Consider the following 9,212-nt stretch of genomic DNA (forward strand, 5'->3'; position numbering starts at 1 on the left):
CTGAATGGAAGGGTGACGAGTTATGGGAAGGTGAAGGGTGGAACTGCACTATGAGCAAAGGTTGTCTTACTATACAGGTAAAGTCTCAGGTACTCTTTTGGAGCTGCTCTTGGAAGAATAGATGAAAGGTCTATCTGAGTGTGGTGTGAAGAGACTTTTAGTCTCTTCTCTTTTCAGGTGGCTAATATTTCCTGGTTATCTGATGAGATTTTTAGAAAGGGGGGTCTTAAGACAATTGCATTTCTTGGAAGAAGTTTTCCTTATCCAGACAAGGGAACTCCCAGAGAGAGCTCCTCTCTGCATTTGAGAGCTAGGGGAGGAACGAGAGAAGATTAGAACATCTTTGGTTCTGAGGCAGCTTCTAAGAACTTTTGGTTTCTTTAATTCTTTAATCTAGTTAAATTTAATTCTTTAATTTAATTTAATTTCTTTAATTCAAAAGTGCTCAGAATGCCAATGCATCATAGTTTGTAGTATGATTCTCTGCACCCCAAGACTTCACCAAACAAGATATACAGATGGCAGATGAGCAATGAAAAGATGTTCAGCACCACATTGTTTGGAGAAAAACTTTTCCTCTATCATTTTAGGTTTTAAAGGTGCTGGTAAAGGAGCTTGTGAATTAGAAAAAGATTAACAGGAGAAAATTCAAAGTTTATTTACACATGCACACGGAGTATTACGTAATGAGTAACTTGCTGAATAGCCAGAGTAAAGTTATATACCAAATTTAAAAAAAGTGTTTTTGTCCAAGTGCAGTGGCTCATGCCTGTAATCCTAACATTCTGGGAGACTGAGGCAGGAGGATCACTTGAGGCATGGAGTTTGAAACCAACAGCATAGCAAGACCCCCATCTTTATTTTTTAAAAAAAGATTTGGCCGGGCGTGGTGGCACATGCCTGTAATCTCAGCACTTTGGGAGGCCAAGGTGGGCAGATCACCTGAGGTCAGGAGTTTGAGACCAGCTTGGCCAACACGGTAAAAACCCATCTCTACTAAAAATACAAAATTTAGTTGGGCATGGTGGTGGGCACCTGTAATCCCAGCTACTCGGAAGGCTGAGGCAGGAGAATCTCTTGAACCCGAGAGGCGGAGGTTGCAGTGAGACAAGATTGCACCACTGCACTCCAGCCTGGGCAACAAGAGTGAAAGTCTGTCTCAAAAATAAAATAAAATAAAAAATAAAAAAAGATTTTTATTGGGGCTTCAAAAGGAAAACATGGAATGTTCTTGTAAGCTTTCTGATGCTCATAGAAATGGGTAGATTGATTTCTTCCTGGCTAGAAATTTCCCTGTATGGGGGTTTATGGCAGCTAATTTACACATCCCAGTGCTAAGGGGCTGTCTCATTTCAAACAGGAAAATACCTTTGAAAGGGATCAATGGCAGCTGAATTTTCAGGAGGCTCTGGTTAAGTTTAAATAGTGTTTCTTTCTGCAGCTTCTGTCTGTTCAGACATTTTCAGTTTAAAATAATTTTCATGCCACTATAATCATAACAGATTTGTTACTTGATGCACAACAAATAGATATAGTAAGACAACAGGGATTGAAAAAGAGAGAGTTTAATTTTTCCATGGGGCAGCCAAATGAGTAGATGGGGTATAACCTAAAATTTGGTTTTGGGTTTGGGCATAGGGTTTTTAAGGAGTCTGGACAAGGTCCAAAGTGTGAGGATTTCTGATTCATCAAGAAGTGAGAGGTGAAGAAATGGGACAGGGACATGAAGAAACTCAGCATTCATGTGCCAAGCCAGTTCCTTGGTAGGAGTCTTTAGACCGGTTAGCATTAGCTGTTGCACTGGAATTCAGGATCAGAAAAACACCTTAAGCAATTCTTAAGCAAAAAGATTTCATAATTCTAGTATCAGAGATTCTACCTATAGGAAGAATTGGGGAGTAGGTGGTCAGCATGCTACTTGGGAAATTAGAAGCTACAGGGAAGTGGGTTGAAGTGTACCAGCATGCTATGATTAATGTGCAGTTCTGCCTAGAGCCTGGCTTGCAACGCTCCATAACTCTGCAAGGGCAGTTTTGCCATATTGGTGGGCTGTGAATCCCTTCAATCTATCGTTAGAAAATTGCAAATTAAAACAATGGGATAATACTACACACCTACATGAATGACTAAAATGCAGTGAAAACTGACATCATCAAAGCTGGTAAGGATGCAGAGCAGCAAAAATGCTAATTGACAGGACTTTGAACCTGGAGGCATATTTTGGGGTGACATATTTTTGTTTCCTATGAGAGTTCAGTTAGGCTAGCTTAGATCTCATAACCATCGCTTGGCTCAATAGAGGGGACTGCAGACCTTAGTGGACAGCCTCACCAATACTACACACAAAAGAGGAAGGGTAGATACCTAAAGGGAGTCAATATGCAGCTATCCAAATAAGGGGTGGACCACCAGGAAAGCCAGAGAAACAACACAAAGCTATTACTAATTGCCCTGAAATCTACTTTCCTCCTATACTATTTTGAACAACCATCTGCTAACCCTTTAATAAAAGCAAGTTTTAAAGAGTTACTTAAATGAGGTATTTGTGAGAACCTACTATAGGAGACCAGAATATGCCACCCCAAAATATGCTTCTGTAGTATAAATATTATTTTGAACTGCTTATTCTGGAAGCAGTATACACAAGACAAGCTCTGAAAATAGAGTGCACGTTGCTCTTTTGTAAGGGAAATTTGCGTTTATAAGGGAAATCTTCATTTGCACCAGAAAGATAAAGGTGACTCTAAAAAGAAACCCTTATCAGTGGAGAAGGTACTGACTTAAATCTGCATGAAAACTCTTTCCCTTGTTTACTATACTTTTCCTGGTCATCTCCCTGTAAGTTGCTCCCGGACAGGCTTCTTCCTTTGCTTCAGCTGTAGGCATTTAAGCCCAAGTTCTAGCCACCTCTTTGAGTTGCTTTCTGAGTTTCTCTCATGTATGCATGAGATGCACATGTTACTAAACTTCTATTTTTCTCTTGTTAATCTGACTTTTGTTATAGTGGCCCCAGCCAAGAACCAAAGGGGTAGAAGGAAAATATTTTTCCTTCCCTACATACATTTTGAAGAGCGTTTGTCAACTGAGAAAAACAAACAGTATTGTTTCTTCTCATATGTATATTGATCCTACATGCAGAGCTACTGGTTTAATACTAGTCTCTTCTGAGTTTGGTTGGTAGAGATTGTCATCCCCAGGTGTCTGCTCCTTCCCAGGTGCACTCAAAAATTGCAAAGCTGAGGAACTGCCTTACATGCTGGCTACTCATAACCAGAGTTATAGGAAAGTGTGCAGTCACTTAATAAATAATGTTGACACTTTGGTTTTTTCTTTAATTGTTTCAAGGCCAGAGTCATTCCACATTGTAGGAGTCTGAAGAACACAAGGTACTTTAACGTTTAGCATTTTCCCTGCCCATACTGCTCTAGGGAAAATTGTATGAAGTAAACATTTCTTACTTTGCATCTCACTCCTGCAATTAGCAAACAGAACTTCTCATGGACTCAACCTGCTTGTGAACCCAATATTATTATTATTATTATTATTATTACTTTTTTTTTTGAGGCTGGCTAGAGTGCAGTGGCGCAATCTCGGCTCAATGCAACCTCCACCTCTGGGTTGAAGTGATTCCCCTGCCTCAGCCTCCCGAATAGCTCGGACTACAAGTGCGTGCCACCATGCCTGGCTAATTTTTTTTTGTATGTTAGTAGAGATGGGGTTTCACCATGTTGGCCAGGATGGTCTCAATCTCCTGACCTCGTGATCCACCTGCCTCAGCCTACCAAAGTGCTGGAATTACAGGCATGAGCCACCGCACCCGGCCTTCCCAACACTTTTTTATCCCATTTATTTCCTTTTTCCTACAACAAAATTTAAGTCTTAAGCTCCATTCCTGAGCAGTATTGCAGTTTAAAGTCTTCCAACCCGTGCCCTGTCTCTACCACATAAAAAGTTATTTTCAGATAAAATTATTTGTGCTAATATATTCTACTTGAGGTGTTGTCCTTAGGAAATGTAATGCTTTAGTCCATCTAATATACATTGATCTTCTTGGAAACATTTTTCTTGTTTTTTGAGATAGAGTCTCACTTTGTCACCAGGGCTAGAGTGCAGTGGCGCGATCTCAGCTCACTGTAACCTCTGGCTCCTTGGTTCAAGTGATTCTTGTGCCTCAGCCTCCCAAGTAGCTGGAATTACAAGCATGGGCCACCATGCCTGGTTAATTTCCTTATTTTTAGTAGAGACAGGGTTTCACCATGTTGGCCAGGCTGGTCTCGAACTCCTGACCTCAAGTGATCTGCCTGCCTCAACCTCCCAAAGTGCTGGAATTACAGGCATGAGCCACCTCACCTGGCCCTTAGAAATATTCTTTTTTTTTTTTTTTTTTGAGACAGAGTCTCGCACTGTTGCCCAGGCTGGAGTACAATGGAGTGATTTCGACTCACTGCAACCTCTGCCTTCCGGGTTAAAGCGAGTCTCCTGCCTCAGCCTCCTGAGTAGCTGGGATTACAGGCACCCACCACCACGCCCAGGTAATTTTTTGTATTTTCAGTAGAGATGGGTTTTACTATGTTGGCCAGGCTGGTCTCAAACTCTTGACCTCATGATCTGCCCACCTTGGCCTCCCAAAGTGCTGGGATTACAGGCAAGAGCCATCGTGCCCCACAGAAACATTAATGAATTGAGTCCAGTAGGGACATCTGTAGGTCTGTGGTTGATAAAAGAGGAGTTCCTTTTTTTTTTTTTTAATCCTAGGCATGTATAGCTTCCATACAAATGTCAACAAAAAGAGTCAAATTCCATAAAATATTTTAAAAGGTTTACTATGAGCCAAATATGAGTGACCATGGCCCCAAGGCACAGTCTCAGGAGGACCTGAGAACATGTGCCCAAGGTGATTGGTTTACAGCTTGGTTGTATAGTTTTTAGGGAGATATATCAGTCAATACATGTGATGTATACATTGGTTCAGTCCAGAAAGGCAGGACAACTTGAAGCAATGGCTTACAGGAATTAGTTGAATTCAAATATGTTCTGATTGGCAATTGTTTGAAATAGGTGTTATTATCGGAAAGACCTAGACTCAATAGATAAAGGATGTCTGGGTTAAAATAAAGGGTTGTGGAGACAAGGTTCTTATTATGTAGATGAAGTCTCATAGGTGGCTACCCTTAGGGACAATAGATGGCAAATTTTCCCTATTCAGACCCTTAAAAGGTGCTAGACTCTTAGTTAATCTCTTTAGGATTGGGAGGGCCTGGAAGGGGAAAGATCTGGTTATGTTAATAGAGATTCCTTACAGATGCAACTCCTCCCCACAGAAGATGGCTTTGCAGGGCCATTTCTCAAAATAAGGCAAAAAACATTTTGGGATAAAATATTCTGATTTCTTTATCTGTCATGTGATGTTATGGCAGAGTCAGGTTAGAAGGTAAGCCACATTAAATTACTTATTTTCACAATGGTGACATGCTTTAGTTGCACTCATATTTTGGGGTATTGGCAGAACTGACTGGGTATAAGATATGAATTATACAGAGTTAAATAAAACCCACCTAATAATATTTTATGGTTTTCAGGGTGTGATGCTCCAAGCCCCTTAGATAGGAATTTGGGCAAGAGAGAAAAAAAGGTCAGAATTCAGTCCTCACAGATGACAGCCTGCTGTATTTTTTGTTTGTTTATTTGTTTTTGTTGAGATGCTCTGGTTCTGTCACCCAGGCTGGAGTGCAGCAGCACAATCTCAACTTACTGTAGCCTCCACCTCCCGGGTTCAAGTGATTCTCTTGCCTCAGCCTCCCGAGTAGCTGAGATTACAGATATGTGCCACCACACTCGGCTCATTTTTTGTGTTTTTAGTAGAGACAAGGTTTCACCATGTTGGTCAGGCTGGTGTCAAACTACTGACCTCAGATGGTAAACTCTTTTTTTTTTTTTTTGAGACGAGTCTTGCTCTGTCCCCCAGGCTGGAGTGCAGTGGCGCATCTCGGCTCACTGCAAGCTCCGCCTCCCGGGTTCACGCCATTCTCCTGCCTCAGCCTCCCGAGTAGCTGGGACTACAGGCGCCCGCCAACATGCCCGGCTAATTTTTTTTTTGTATTTTTAGTACAGACGGGGTTTCACCGTGTTAGCCAGGATGGTCTCGATCTCCTGACCTCGTGATCCGCCCGCCTTGGCCTCCCAAAGTGCTGGGATTACAGGCTTGAGCCACCGCGCCCGGCCCAGATGGTAAACTCTTGACCTCAAACACCTAACCACCACCCGCCTAGGCCTCTCAAAGTGCTGGGATTACAAATGTGAGCCAACATACCTAGCATGTATTTTTATTTTATAAATTCCCATCTCTAGAGTTAGGGAGATCAAATGATTGATGAGCACTTGTTATGTTTGTTTATCGAAGTCAAAATGAAAGTACTAAGCCAAATAATGAGTTGAGAAAAGAAGCAATTTTCACTGAGCACCTACTATGAGCAAGAAACCATGCTACATGTTTTACACGAAGTGAGTTCTGCCAATGCCCCAAAATCTGAATGGAACTAAAGCATGTCACCACTGTGAAAATAAGCAACCTAACAACCCAGTTGTTGGAACTCTAAATTATTTTTAACCTTAAAGAAATGTGATTTGGGGGCCTCAGTCACATGCCAGGCCACTGTAACCAAGGCAGCTGTAACCGTGGTTTCTATGTTTATAGATTAAACCTTCTTTCTTACCTGCATTGTTTGGTGAAATGTTGTAAATTACTGAAAGGTACAGGGGAAGACTCCTTCCCTCTCCACTGTTGATCTTCATGATAGAGTAACTTCCCTCTCCTCTTAGAAAGACTTCATCGTGGCCGGGCGTGGTGGGCCACGCCTGTAATCCCAGCACTTTGGGAGGCCGAGGCGGGTGGATCACGAGGTCACGAGATCGAGACCACGGTGAAACCCCGTCTCTACTAAAAATACAAAAAATTGGCCGGGCGCGGTGGCGGGCGCCTGTAGTCCCAGCTACTCGGAGAGGCTGAGGCAGGAGAATGGCGTGAACCCGGGAGGCGGAGCTTGCAGTGAGCCGAGATTGCGCCACTGCACTCCAGCCTGGGTGACAGAGCGAGACTCTGTCTCAAAAAAAAAAAAAAAAAAAGAAAGACTTCATCGCTATCACATTAAGATGGAATGTTAAATACAATCTTTTAAATTGGAAAGGAAATGAAAACAAGCTATAAAGAAAAGAAGACTTGGGGGACAAACTGTAACTAATTAATTTGTTGTAACTCTTAAACCAGCTCTTATAGAAATTGTTGTAATCCTGTTAAATTCTTTTGTCTTTTTCCTACATAAGCAATAACTTAATTTTCAGCTTTGAAACACTGACCCCATTTCTGTGGAGTCTGTGTGTCACCGAATGGCCACTCCTAGCCTTTTGCTTGAATCAACTCTTTAAAACTGGATTCTGACACTTTTGATTATTTCAAATTGATGCTGCAATCAATGCCTACATCACAACTTGTCTTGAACTAAGCACACAATCATTTATACCCTCATCATATACACAAACATATTACATACATTAGATATACACCCATAAAATACACCTTAAATCCCTTGCACAGCATCGATCACATGCATAGTCTAGATCACACACACCCATATCAATCACACTATACTTACTCCGTGCACATAACATATACAAATGTCACACACACTGGAGTCATATAGTTTATTTAGGGAAGGGAAGATTGTTCAGCTTGGGTATGTATCAAGAGAGTCAACATCAGGAAAGTCTTGGGTTAGTCAAGAACAGATGCCATATGAGCTGAATGTTGACAAAAGTATAAGAGTAAATTAGGTAAATGAAGACAAAAGTGTATTCCAGGCAGAGAAACAACACAGGCAAAGTTATGGTATCAAGAAATTATGCAATTCATAACTCTAAGTATTTGGAAAACATTGACAAATAAATGCAAGAGGGGAGTGGTAGCGACTATTGATGGAGGCAGGGGCCGCTACTTAGAAAGCACTGAAAACTCTACCAGTACCTGAGGATGTGCATAGACTTTCTAGTTGCTGATAGGTTCTACCATCTTTAGGTCTTCTATGCTATCAACATACCCATCCATGCTACAATGGAATTCAATGTAGTTGAAGCTCCTGCTCTCTGTGTAGCTATTTTTGGAATTCTCCTGGTGACACTTGAGTACTTTGAGAGGATTCTGGACCCATACATACGCATTTCGGAAGCGATCCATCCAGTTGTCACTAGTGCATATATGCTCAATTTTGTACTATGAGATATAGATAAACATGTGAGAGCTCTTGTCTTTCAGATCTTCATTTTCTCTCATGAGGACATCACATTTGTATTCTTTGAATTCTCGACTTGGACTTAAGTAGTGCTGTTTCATGAATTCTCTCCAAGAAACTTCCTTGCTCTGTACAAGCAGTGTGCATAGGATGCAAAGCAGGGCCAAGAGTGTGCCCCAGATCTTTAGAGACGATGCCATCTCAGTCACCAGGACCACCTGCGTGTCCACAGAGAAGAGAAAGAAAAGCATTATCCAGACAATGCCCAGAGAGCTGAACTCCACCTTAAAATTCCTTCCCCACCAGGCAGGCACTTGGGTGCAATTTTACTATTTGGTTCCCTGATGAGAAGATGATAATTCTCATTAGAGAATAGAGTTTCTAAGACCTAAAAACACGCTTCAGCCTGTGTGAGCAAAACATAAAATTAGAAAAAATAGATGAAGTTGCCGGGCGCGGTGGCTCATGCTTGTAATCCCAGCACTTTGGGAGGCCGAGGCGGGCGGATCACGAGGTCAGGAGATCGAGACCACGGTGAAACCCCGTCTCTACTAAAAATACACAAAAAAATTAGCCGGGCGTGGTGGCGGGCGCCTGTAGTCCCAGCTACTTGGAGAGGCTGAGGCAGGAGAATGGCGTGAACCCGCAAGGCAGAGCTTGCAGTGAGCCGAGATCGCGCCACTGCACTCCAGCCTGGGTGACAGAGCGAGACTCCGTCTCAAAAAAAAAAAAAAGAAAAAGAAAAAATAGATGAAGTTCATTTTGAGAATTCCAACCATCTCCTCTCGTCCCTCTCTTATACCCAATCTGAGGAGCAAATCACCCTCAGCTGGCTCCTTTCTACCAGATCAACTCTCAGGAGATCATGTGTCCAAAGAGAATGATATTTTAAGGTTTATGTCCTTGAAGTGGAAAGGGTTGTCAGATTTT

At 42.0% G+C, this 9,212-nt stretch overlaps 1 protein-coding gene across 1 annotated transcript; it reads right to left on the reverse strand.

Annotated features, from left to right (window-relative positions):
* Positions 1-8,038: 8,038 nt before the first annotated feature.
* Positions 8,039-8,482, reverse strand: LOC116484579 (epididymal secretory protein E3-beta-like). Its single transcript, XM_032179408.1, is given in 1 exon segment — positions 8,039-8,482. A coding segment is annotated over 1 exon segment (444 nt).
* Between the last annotated feature and the right edge of the window lie 730 nt (positions 8,483-9,212).

The sequence above is a fragment of the Hylobates moloch genome, unplaced genomic scaffold (assembly GCF_009828535.3).
Source record: "Hylobates moloch isolate HMO894 unplaced genomic scaffold, HMol_V3 SCAFFOLD_16, whole genome shotgun sequence".
NCBI lineage: Eukaryota > Metazoa > Chordata > Mammalia > Primates > Hylobatidae > Hylobates > Hylobates moloch.